This window comes from Elgaria multicarinata, chromosome 9, assembly GCF_023053635.1.
Source record: "Elgaria multicarinata webbii isolate HBS135686 ecotype San Diego chromosome 9, rElgMul1.1.pri, whole genome shotgun sequence".
Classification (NCBI taxonomy): domain Eukaryota; kingdom Metazoa; phylum Chordata; class Lepidosauria; order Squamata; family Anguidae; genus Elgaria; species Elgaria multicarinata.
The window spans coordinates 91,240,439-91,253,327 of NC_086179.1; the positions used below are offsets into that span (position 1 = coordinate 91,240,439).

General features: G+C 41.5%; 1 protein-coding gene across 3 annotated transcripts in view; it reads right to left on the reverse strand.

The window, feature by feature from the left end:
- Window positions 1-12,889, reverse strand: part of ARFGAP3 (ADP ribosylation factor GTPase activating protein 3) — a 50,355-nt gene that overhangs the window by 7,543 nt on the left and 29,923 nt on the right. For all 3 annotated transcript variants that reach the window (XM_063134319.1, XM_063134318.1, XM_063134317.1), the window contains 2 exons: window positions 2,215-2,340; window positions 1,306-1,428 (listed from right to left, as the gene is read on the reverse strand). In XM_063134319.1, coding sequence (XP_062990389.1) covers window positions 1,306-1,428; window positions 2,215-2,340 — 249 coding nt within the window. The remainder of the gene's footprint in view (window positions 1-1,305; window positions 1,429-2,214; window positions 2,341-12,889) is intronic.

The following is a 12,889-nucleotide window of genomic DNA, read 5'->3' on the forward strand; positions in this document are numbered from 1 at the left end:
TCAGGTCCCAACCTGGTCCCCCAGCTTCCCAGAAGGCCATGCGCGTTCTCTCACCCACCCCACCCTCTTGCCCTCCTCCTTTGGTGGTTTCCATGCAGTTTTACCTACCATTCTAAAAAGCTGAATTGCCTCTCCTAAGGCTTAGTTACTGGAAGTTAGAACTATGAACTAAAATATGCTAGCCTTTTGGCCCAAAGAGCTATAAACTAAAATATGCTGGTACGTTTGGTCTTTGAGTCTGGCCACCACTGGAACGGGACCTCTGAAAATTTCAGCAAAGTGGAATTTTGCCCTCAATTTTGCTGAAAGAGGTTCAGCCCTCTTGCTCTAGAGAGCAAGGAAATAGCTGAAAGCCTCTATGGGCATGAGAGCCATGGATCCAGTTCTATACAATGGCCTGACATTTTGTTCCTGTAAAGAGCACTACACGCTTTCCCATATAATGTGGGAATAGTAGGTGTTATCATTATAAATTGAGGGTTTTCTGTCTCTTTCCCCTCACTATTTCTTACTTCTAATGGAGATGCGAACCAAAAAGCACATAAACAAAGAAGGAGCTTCAATATCAACATTTGATTCAATATTTTTAAATAGTTATAATCAAACAATAATTAACCTGAATCCAGATTAATCAATGAAAAGAGAGTTTGAATTTAATACAAATAATGTGAAGTGAATAATCTGGGATTATGAGGCTGCAGCATTTCTGGCACTAAACCCGAATAGCTTCTTGAACAAAAGACCACCATGTAAAACTAAATGGTTGTGGGGATTTTTTAAAAAATGTCTGATTACCACTGATTGCCCACCCCTTCAATGCAACACTGTATACCATGCCAGAGGATTCTGTGACCCTAAGCAATAGGTTCTCACGTAGTACAGAGGGATGCAGAGGGCAAGAAAACCTCCTGACCATCTGTCAGGGATGCTTTAGGGTGGATTCCTGCATTGAGCAGGGGGTTGGACTCGATGGCCTTGTAGGACCCTTCCAACTCTGCTATTCTATGATTCCGTGAGTGGAATTCTACCTGTAGTTCTTTAAATCCAAGCCACTGTCTTCAGAATTTTAAAAAAATGACTAGAGAAGATATTTCCTCCATATCCTTTATTTTCTATACCTATCTCCTACTCATAGCATGAACTGCCTTGTCATTATTTCCCAAATTATCAGTATGTTGGATATGTTAAAAGTATTTCAAGAGCATGAATTCTGAATAATACATATTTTACCATTCTGTAAAATGTTTAATCCTTGCCAACATTTTTTTTTTACTCTTCTTTTTCAATGAAATAATAATTCATTACCTTGAACTGGGGGAAGAAAAATATGAGTCTTCATCATCATTGTACTTTTTCCTTGGTTTTGCAGTTGTAGGCGTTTCTTGTTCTATGATTTGCATATCTGAAGTTACTGAATGGGAAATGGCACTAGGAGAAAATGAAGACATACATATTAGCTCATAAGAGAGGCAAAATATGTCCTGAGAATATGATGCAGCATATTCTAATAAACCTCTACTAAAAATTCTAAAACGAAAAGGAAGCTTCATAACACAAATCAAATTTCAGATCTCCATGACCCGAGATTTTAAAGCATCCTTAAGGAATAATTAAAAAAGCTCTTTCCCACGTTATCTCTAACTGTGATACTAGACATCGTAGCAAGACATGAAGTCACCAGGGAAGCTGGGAGCTTCTCCTTAACATGCCCCAAAGGATGTCTTGACTGGAACAAAAAGCCAAGAGTTTGCAGCAGTTCGATACTGATTAAAAAAGAAAACCCAAGCATTTAGGTCCTCCAGCTCTCTCACAGGAAAAAAAGAAGAAGCATGGAGCAAACACAACAACGATTCACTGTGGCACGAGCTTTTACGACTCAGAGCGCATGTCATCAAATTCATTAAGTCCTGGTGTGTTTAAGCTTTGCTAGAGGGAAGATGTCCCAGGCACATTTCTGCATGTGTTTCCATTTCACAATGCTGAATCCAGTGCCTTCCATTAGTAATTTCAGTCAGTCATAAGAACATAAGAAGAGCCATGCTGGATCAGACCATGGGTCCATTTAGTCCAGCACTCTGTTCACACAGTGGCCAACCAGCTGTGGACCAGGGACCACGTGAAAAGCCACAAGTTGCCCAAACCATTCTATAGTATTCAATTGAAATCTCTGTCATGTTTAGCATTTGTAACATGCAGCTAGAGGATTATGCATACCTTCTATTGCTACTGAATCCCATACCAAGTCTGTCTACCTCTGTTTTCTTTTTGCCAGCCATATTTAATTTTTCTTCTTTCATCTGAATTTCAAGGTCTTTGTAGGCCAGCCGCAAAGATGACACCCTAAAAACAAAAACACGCAGTCAAAATACGTTGAATGAAAACTGGCAATCTTTCTTCCCTGATCCAGCAATGGTAATAACTAAGTAATGAAAAGTGTATTTGGTTTATATTTTCAAATGCATATGCTGAGATTACATGTGACATAATCTTAACCAAAGTCCTTTTGCTAGTTTTTCAGGATAGGAAAGTCGTAAGTAAACAGGAGAGCCTATATTTAATCAAGTGTGTCAGGCTACTCTAAGGTACAGGGAAAGGGGCTGTTCCTAAATCAGGGGTTGGCAACTTCTTGCCCTCCAGGCATTTTGACCTAAAAACTCCTTTCACCACTGGTTATGCTGTCTACTGCTGTTTGGAGTTGGAAGCCAAAACATCTGGAGGGTCACAAGTTGCTCACCCCCTAAAGGAACAATGAGGCTGTAATATAGGCGTTCTAATGGCCAGATCTATCTGCCTCTGATGTGATATGGAGGAGGCTGGCACGACTTTCTCCATGTGCGAGAGGAAGACCCAGGACTCAAGCAAGTACAGTGTTGAATCCAAGCCCAGTTCAAACACAACTATAAACAATGTTTTGTCGTCACTGCCTCCCCTCCCCTGGTACAACCATGAGATCAGAAACTTTAGTTTCAAATAGTTTACTGTTATGTCCAAACCTTAAACTGTGGTTAATCTTAACTTTGGCTATTGGAAACAAATCAGTTTGATAAGCATAGTTAAGGGTAACCGCAATGTGTCTGGTTTGGACAGAACACTTAACTTTAATTAGTCTAAGACAGAAGTGAAAGGTTTCAAACTCCTCTTCATGGCTATGCCAGACGAGGGAATGGAAGGAGAGGAATCTGTCAGCCTAAAACTCACCTTGGTTCATTCCTGGTGTCACATAAATCTAAACAAGGCCTTTATCATCACAGTTCAAGGGCAACTTACCTAAGTAAATGTACAGAGAACTCCTAGGTTAATGGCCAAGGCAACAACGTGTACATCACTCCCATCATGAAATGCATGCCTTGAAGTGCATCTAGAACTGATGCATCTCCCCAAAAGAGAGATTAACATTTAAAATGTAACACGGGAAGCATGACAACGAGGATACAGAAATCCTCTGAGCAATTTTGAGTCATCTAGACCATCTTCGGTCTAGATTTTCATGAAATGACAAATAATTTGATATCTTTAAAGTGTTAAGTCATGAATGTGCTGAAGTCTATCACAATATTTTAATAAAAGTGCACATAACATAGTAATTGAACTATGCAGTTTGCACATGTGTGTATTTTTAAAACAGACAAACTTAAGAATGAATCAAGACATTATTATTTCCATAATGACTAGTTTTGCATGTACATTTAATTATATTTCATGGATTCCTTGCAATGGTTCAACCTAGAAATGTATGAAAATTACAAAACATATAATGACCCACCAGGGAAGTATCTTAGATCACCAGATACTTCATTAAACACACACTTTTTGCCATGTAATAAAGTTGCAACAAGCTAATGGAAATTGAAGTGATTACAGTTCAACAAATGAATACATATCAATAGGAATAAATATATTGAAGGTGTTTTGCAATACAAATTCCTATCTTGAAGCCGTGCAAATATGTTGCAAAAGCAATTCAGTCAACGTGCTTTTTGATATTTCAGTTACAAAACAAAATCCACACTTACTTTTATTTCTCTCTGAGAGCATTAACAAAATCAAAGAAGACAGAATAATGTTTCTTCAAAACAAGGTGCAATTGCTTTTGTAACCTAACTTGAGGAACAGTTTTATCAAAATGCAATATAGACATTTAATGAATATAATTCATAAAGGAATAAAATGGTTATCCAGAGGGGAAAAACCCTCCTAAGTGGGCAGCTAGCGTTTATTACATGACAGCAGGGACTGAAATCATGAAAATGTTAACTAAGATCAAAGTGTCAAGAAATCAATCTGCTATTTGCAGACATATTTTTAAAAATGGCAAACTTGGGGTATTGTGTTTATCTGACTACAGTACCACCCCAAGCGCCTGATCTGTACCTGGAAACAATGGAGATGGAAGAGAATTAAGTAGTGAATAGTGTGTTAAAATAAACACAATGTAGTCTAGGTCACTGGTTGTATTCTCTCCATTAGGAGGAGACAGGTTCAGAGTTCTCTATGGAACTGTGTAACACAAAGGACTTTCTTTTGAGAAAGCCATTAAAATGCTTGAACCCCTTCTAAAAATGTGTGTACAATGCCACCTAGTGACCATCTGTCAAATAACTGCATATTTTAAAGAGAAAGGGGGATCTCTTTTCAAACAGAAATGTTCGTCTCTGCTTTTTGCAATGAGTACAAAAGTTTGCCAAAGGTCTTCAAGGAAGCTACCCTAGAGCAGCTTCTTTGGGAACTCATTTGGGCTTTAAGTAACTGAAGGAATTCCTTAGCAATGAGAATCAAGAGACCACAATAGCCAGGGAACTAGTCATGAATCAGACTGATATTAACAATCACAACAGCTCAGTGGTAGAGCATCTGCTGAAGGTCCCAGATTCGAACCCTGGCATTTCCAGGAGGGCAGGAAAAAACCCTGCCTGAAACCCTGGAGCGCAGCTGCCAGCCAGAGTCAACAATACTGGGCTAGATGGACCAATGGTCTGACTCAGTAGAAGGCAGCTTCTTATTTAGGAAAGCCCACAACATTTTAAGAAATGTTTCTAATATGGATGTAAGCAGCGCTCCTTCACATTTTACAAATATAGAGGACATCATGAGCTGGTTTGCATGACACGACAATCCACCACACTTGATCAGCCTTGATTGTTTGTCGTGTTATGTGAACCCGGCATAGCTTACACAAGGTGGCTTATTTTTCGTGAATTCATGGCTTGTTGTAGGGTTATTCATTCCCATTATGACTTGTTGTGTTGTCCAAACTGAACAGATTGGCTTCATCATGGGTTGTTGGGAATGGCTACAGAACTGCCTGGCAAGAGCAGCGAAGCCCTTAGTAACCTCACTAGTGCCATCTTCCCTCATGCCTTCTCAGTGTCCCATGCTCCTAAAAACAGAAAAGAAAGGACACTGCAGAGTGTCCTGAACATATTCACATTTTATTTTAATTTTTGGATGTGCATAGGAGTAAATTTCCACTGCTAGGAAATTTGCTTAATTTCGCCCTCTATTTTACTGCTGCAAAGGCGCCTGAGATACATGCCTGAGCTGGGAGGAGGACTGAGGAGGGGAAGCTAGCCACAGCAAGCCACAGAGCACCCAATCTTCTATCAAGATAGCAAGCAAAAAACCAAACACCTATGGTGGCTTAGCGTGACATGCGAACACACCCAATGTGTCCCTGCAGTGTCCCACACACAAAACCAAGTCAAAGATTCATCTAGCTCAACAACCAGCTTCCAAAAGGGACAACCAGATGTTTCTGGGAAGCCCAAAGTAGAACATGAAGGCAGTGGTCTTCCCTGCTGCCTTCATAGCCTACTTAAATGGCAGGTACTCAAATAAGTATTTAATCTGTGGTGGCCCAAAGCTTATCTGGCTGCGTTGAACTGATTCTGCAGAAAGGTAGTGTTGGTGTTAGTAATGATGCTGAGGGACCATAAATAAAGACTACACTAAACTCACAGACAGCAGAGAGGTCAAGTGGCAGAATAGAATAGACCACGTTTTGTAAGGGATGGAATTTGATGCCTTTTGCCTTATGTAATCAAGCTACTTCCAAAATGTAAAGTATATCAGAAATACTCTACTGGTTCTTTGCTCTTTACTACAGCACAAACTCACCAACCTTTATTTCATCCTATGTTTTGGATGAAAAGTAAAACATGATCTGACTTTCATTTACTATTTTTCCTCAAATGCATATATCTGCATTGTATTAATCCTGGGCATAGTATTAATGATTTCCCATTATGCAGCCACCTATTCTAAATACAGAAGTTCTATCTATGATTGAAGATGGGAAGTAGTGGCTTCTCAACTCGATTTAATCTGGATGATATGAAATCATCATTCATTTCAATCTGCCTTCAGCCCCAGTTTTGGGACAGAAACAGCCTTGGTTAACGCTAAAGGACAATCTTCACCAGGAGCAAGCCAGTGGGAAAGCATCCCTGTAGGTTCTGAATCAACCACCCTAACTTTATGGACCATCTGGTTAGGATAGTAGTTCTGGCCCTTCCTGGAGTAACAGTTCCAGAAGATGGTACTGGGAGGGCTCCTGCTCAATTCCTTGGCCTTTAATTACAGGATTCCATACCCCCCCCACCCCCACACTGAGATGTAGAGTGCTGTGTTATCAATACCCATGTTATTAATTATTATTATTATTATTATTATTATTATTATTATTATTATTATTATTTATATAGCACCATCAATGTACATGGTACTGTACAGAGTAAAACATTAAATAATTAATATTTATGAATCACTTACATTAAAGAAATTTCTATGTCATGTACAAAAGCAAGTCTTCATACATAGAAACAGATTACTTTCCTGCGAACGCTACATATGTTCTTAGTGTGCACCTGCCTAATTTGTGGTAGAGCACTCCAGACAGCTCTCTACCATTTGATATTAAAGGCCCTATTCCAAGACATGATGGACTGAACTCCCTATTTATTTTTTTAGGATGGTTAGCTCTTGACAGTTTGGAACCAGTAGAACTGAAAGCCTACTTTCTCCTGTATAAGTCTACCCACTTATTAAGATATTCAGCAGAGGCCCTTGTGTGATCCACAGAACTCTGAAATACATCTGGTGAAGACCAGGGGAAGGGCCTTTTCAGCAGCTCATCCAGATTTTGGAACTGCCTTCCAAGTGAAGTCCACCTGCTTCTTCTATAATGTGTTTCCCGGCACATTATCAAAAATTTCCATTTGTGTTTAAAATTGGTGGAAGCAATTTATTGTTTTATTGGGTGATCTTTATTATTATTTCTGCTGCTTTTAAGCTTTTGTAATTAATGCATTTGTGGCATTGTATTGTTTTATTTGATGGTTTCCTGCCTTTTGGAGGGGGGAAATAGAGCAGACATTTTTAAAATAAAGAAATAGAATAAAATTAACGTGAGCTTTTGTCACATATAATAAAATTGGTTAGTTATCTACCAATTATTACAGTGATTCTCAAACTATGTGCTAGGATATACTAGTGTTGCACAAGAGAGGCGGCAATGTCTCCTGAACTATGCCACCTGAATAGATGCATTAACCAAGACCTTCCTCTTCTCCCAGGCATTTAACAGTATTTAACAACACATGCTAAGTTTGTTTTTTTAATGGATCCCAGAACTGCCGTTGTTTAAAATGGATACTGTTTTACACTGTTGTTTTTGTATTTTTGATGGTTTAAAATTTGTATACTTTTAAAATGTTCACTGTTTTAACTTTTGTAAACTGCCCAGAAAGCTTCGGCTATGGGGCAGTATATAAATTTAATAAATAAATAAATCTAAAATCCTCAGAGTAGAGAGGTGCTGTGTAGCAATGACCCCTCCTCTTTTTACCAATATATGGGTGTAACGTTATTCTGATTAAAGGAACATGGGTGCCTGGGGATTCCATATCCTAGCTTGCACTACAGCTGATAAGATACAAAGGAATCCCCAACGCTCAGAAAAACACGATCCTACCCTTGAACTCTGGATGGGTAAAAGAGAGGGTGACTGCGTTCAGACAACGCAATAGTCAACGGTGGGGTAATAATCAACTCGACAGCTGTTTATCTAGGGTAATATGTTTATCTAGCATAACATGATAATCAACCGTGGTATGGATTAAGATCAGCGTTGAGTTGACTATTAGTCCACGCTGAGTTTACTCACTCATCCCTTGCCCTCTCTCCCCCCTCAGTCCTCCTGCTAATATCCCATCAGCCACTGCTGCCAAAAATCTATCCTGCCGGCTGGATTAAAGCGACAGCCACCAGTTTGACCTCTCTTGTCTTGTGACTGATGAAATAAATGCAGGTTGCTTACCTGTAACCGTAGTTCTTCGAGTGGTCATCTGTGCAGTCACACAAAATGGGCTCTGCGCCTGCGCGGAGTCTCGATCGGGAAAAAACTTCTATAGCTGAGGCGTTTTTGGCGGGAACCCCTCCCCCATGCACTGAGTGCGCATGTGCAAGCTGAGGGGTTCCCGCCCTGTAGCTCAGTTCCTGGAGACCGACATTGTGGCCTCGAAACCGAGAGAGAATAAAGGCTTCCGGCATCGATGGAGACATCGATGCCGAGATAAAGTTTCCTTATAGTAGTACTAGGTGTTGGTATCGATGGGGATATCGATACCGAGATAATGGTTTTAATAAACAAATACTATTCTACTACAAAGAGTAAATATCTCTATAGAGAGATGTTATTGAGAAAAAGCATTAAGTTACTATACACATTACACCGAAGTGGGGATGGTAGGGTGGGTTGTGTGACTGCACAGATGACCACTCGAAGAACTACGGTTACAGGTAAGCAACCTGCATTTCTTCTTCGTGGTCTCTGTGTATCACACAAAATGGGAGATTAGCGAGCTGACTTACCGGAGGTGGGTCGGTGTCCTTATGTCAGTATCGATGCTGGAACCGCTCTCCCGAAAGAACAGTCGGCTCTCGCTCTCGTATCCAAGCGATAGTGCTTTACGAAAGTCGATGGTTTTGACCAAGTCGCAGCACGGCAAAGTTCAGGGATGGAGATGCCCTTACCGAACGCTGTCGAAGTGGCCATCGCCCTCGTAGAGTGAGCTCGGACGTTTGTGTCCAGAGGGAGATCTGCAAGTTGGTATGCCAGCTTGATAGCCTCAACGATCCATCATGCAAGTCTTTGCGATGAAATAGGCATGCCTTTATGTTGTCCAGAGTAGGAGACAAATAAGCGGGGTGACTTGCGAAAAGGTTCTGTACGCTGCTTATAAAAAGCTAAAGCTCTTCGTACGTCCAGTGTATGAACAGTGATTTCCATCTTTGACGACGGGGAAGGAAAAAATGCAGGAAGAATAATGTCTTGATTTAAATGGAATTCTGAAACTACCTTGGGTAGAAAAGTTATGTCAGCCCTTAGTATTGCCTTGTCCCTATGGAAAGTTAGATAAGGGGAGTCTATGCGGAGAGCTGCAAGCTCACTGGATCTCCGAGTTGTAGTAATGGCTATTAGAAAGGCTGTTTTAAAAGAGAGTAATCGGAGGTCTGTTGTGGCCAGTGGTTCGAATGGTTTTGAAGTTAATGATTTTAGTACAACTGAGATGCTCCAAGATGGTATACGTGTACAGATTGGTGGTGTTAAATTATTAAGTCCCTTCAGAAAACGTTTTGATAGAGGATGTGAAAATACAGTTGTGCTTTCTATATTAGGCCAGACTGATGATATTGCTGAGAGATATACGCGTCTGGAGGATGTGGATAAGTCTTTTTCCGAGAGAGATAAAAGGAACATAAGAATTTGGTCTATGGTGGAAGAGAAAGGGTTGAAATTATTGTCTTTGGCAAATTTTTCGAAGGTAGTCCACTTTTGTGTATACGATTTTCGAGTGGATGGTTTCCTAGCTGCTTCCAGGATGTCTTGCAATCAAGTGGAGGTTACATTAGGTTGGTGAATTGAATGTTCCATGGTGTTAACCTCAGGGTTTGTAGATTGGGGTGTCTGATTTTGCCTTGTTGTTGTGTCAGCAATGTTGGTAACAGTGGAAGCTGTCGGTATCGGCTGTTCGACACCCGTAAGAGTGCGGCAAACCACGTTTGCCTCGGCCACCAGGGAGTGATCAAGATGCAATTGGTCTTGTTGGCGATTATCTTGGCAATCACTCTGGGTATGATGGGAAAGGGAGGAAACGCGTAGAAAAGGGCGTTCGTCCATTGCAGTGTGAAGGCGTCGCCCAGGGAATTTTTGCCTAGACCTGCTCGGCTGCAAAAATTGTAAACGATTTTGTTTGTCTCCATGGCAAAAAGATCGCTGTCTGGCATATTCCATGTTTGGAATATTGATCTGGCCACAGTTTTGTTGAGCTGCCACTCGTGTGCAAGATGATGGGATCGGCTTAGGAAATCGGCTAGTGTGTTTTCGGTGCCGGCAATATGGATGGCAGTGAAAGTAACGTGTCTTGGGATGCACCAATCGAAGATTTTCATTGTCAACTTTAGAAGACGTTCTGATTTGGTGCCACCCTCCTTGTTCAGATACGATACCACTGTAGTGTTGTCTGTGGTTATCTGTATGAAATGTCCTGTAATCTGGGATTCGAACGCAACGAGAGCTCGTTGAACTGCTCGCAGTTCGAGAAGATTTATGTGCTGTCTGGCTTCTTTTTTGGACCATAAGCCTTGGACAGTTAAGGAGCTTAAATGTGCGCCCCAACCCTTCATTGATGCATCCGTGGTCAGTATCTTTGTTGGTTGTTCTTGACTGAACGGGATTCCTTGTGTTAGATGGTCAATTACCGTCCACCATATAAGAGAGTCTTTTACTCTTGTCGGTGGGTACAGTAAGAGATTTTTTGAGTCTTTTTGAGGGTTGAAGTGTTTCAGAAGCCAGAATTGAAGTGGTCGCATCTTCAGGCGGGCATATTGAACCACTGCAGTGGTGGAGGCCATAAGGCCTAAGAGTTGTTGTACTTTGAACACCGATATGTGGGGTCGATGTCGAAAACTCTGAGCGAGATGTATGATGCGTGCAAACCGAGTGGGTGGTAAGAAGGCTCGAGCCGATATGGAGTCGAGGGTCGCCCCAATGAACTGGATGACCTGTGAAGGTTTTAATTGGGATTTTTCATAGTTGATATAGAGCCCTAATCTACATAATAGACTGCAAGTAATTTGTATCGAATTTTGTAGTTGTTGTTTTGTTGGTGCTACGATAAGCCAATCATCAAGATAAGGGTAGACCTCTACCCCTTTAAGGCGAAGGTGGGCAAAGACCGTAGACATACATTTTGAAAAGACCCTCGGGGCCGTAGATAGGCCAAAGGGGAGAGTTCTATACTGATAGATGTTATGCCCAATTATAAAACGTAGGTATCTACGGTATGTGCCCTGTATTGCGATGTGAAAATATGCATCGCGAAGATCAATGGATGCAAACCATTGTCCTTTAAATAATAGTGGGATAATAGATGCCAAAGAGACCATTCTAAATTTTTTGGTTGTGATATGTAAATTTAGTGAACGTAAATCTAAAATAGGGCGAAGTCCTCCATCTCTTTTCGGTACGGTAAAGTACCTAGAGTAGAAACCCTTTTGAAGTTGACTCCATGGAACGGGTTCGATGGCGCCCTTGCTAAAGAGCATGTCGACTTCCTGGAGAAAGGGTATTGTAGGTGGTGTTGCCTTTACATTACCAAGAAGAGGGAGGGTTTTAAATTCTATACGGTATCCTCTTTGTATTATAGAAAGGACCCATGTGTCGGTAGTGATAGTCTCCCATTGATGGTAATAGTGGGAGAGTCTATCCTCAAAGAAAATGGTGGGATTATTTACAGGTGTAGGTAAAAAATCAAAGACGCCGTTTAAAACCTGCGTCATTCCTCTGAGAAGTGGCCCTGCCTCTGTAATTTGAGAATTGCTTACGTGGCTGGAAAGCTTGTTGTTGTTGTTGTGGTTGTTGACGAGGTTGAACTTGTTGGTATTGTTGTCTATTGGCATAATATGAGGAACGTGGGCGGACCCAGCGTCGTTGGAATTGTTGCTGGGGTTGGCTGAACCCCATACGGCGAGCTGTTGTTCTCGCTTTCTGTACGGAATCGAGCGAGTTGGTGTCGGCATTGAAAAGCCCGATGCCGTCGAATGGTAAATCCTCTATTCTAGAGCGTGCCTCCTGAGAAAGGCCTGCCGAGCGGAGCCAGGCATGTCGATGGAGTGCTATGGTCCCTGTCAGGGTTTTTGCTATACAGTCAACCTGGTGCTTGGAGGTATGTATTTGCTGACGAGACAGCTGTGATGCTTCAGAATGGAAGAGTCTAGCCAATTGTTTCTTATCTTCAGGTAAATGTTCCATCAATTTTCCCATCTTGTCCCAGAGTAGCAATTGGTAGCCAGACATTGCTGCTTGATAATTTGTGATTTTTAGTCCTAAGGATGAGGAGGTATATAGTCTGCGGGCAAGGAGGTCTAAATGACGTCCTTCTTTATCCACAGGTGAGGAATGCTGATGCCTGCTTTTGCCTTGAGCGGCTTCAACAACGATGGAGTTCGGAGGCGGGTGCTCAAAAAGGAACTGGACGTCTGAGTTCTGGACTTTGTACATCCCCTCCAATCTGTTGGACGTCGGTGGGGCTGTGGAAGGCGACTTCCAAGATTGCTTAATAGTTTCCAGTAAGGCTGGTAGCATCGGGATGGCCACTGGTTTAGATGTATCCGAAGAGATGGAATCGAACACCGGGTCCTGTACGGTGGATCTGGATTGTTTGACTTGTAGACCTAACGCCTGTGCCATTCTAATGATTTGGTCTGAAAAATGGCCCAAATCCTCTGATGGGGAGATACCCCCTTGTGGAGTGACCTCTATGTCTGAGGACGCTATAGATGGGCGTGCCGAAGACGAGGATGAAGAATCGGACTCGTAATCGTCTTGAGG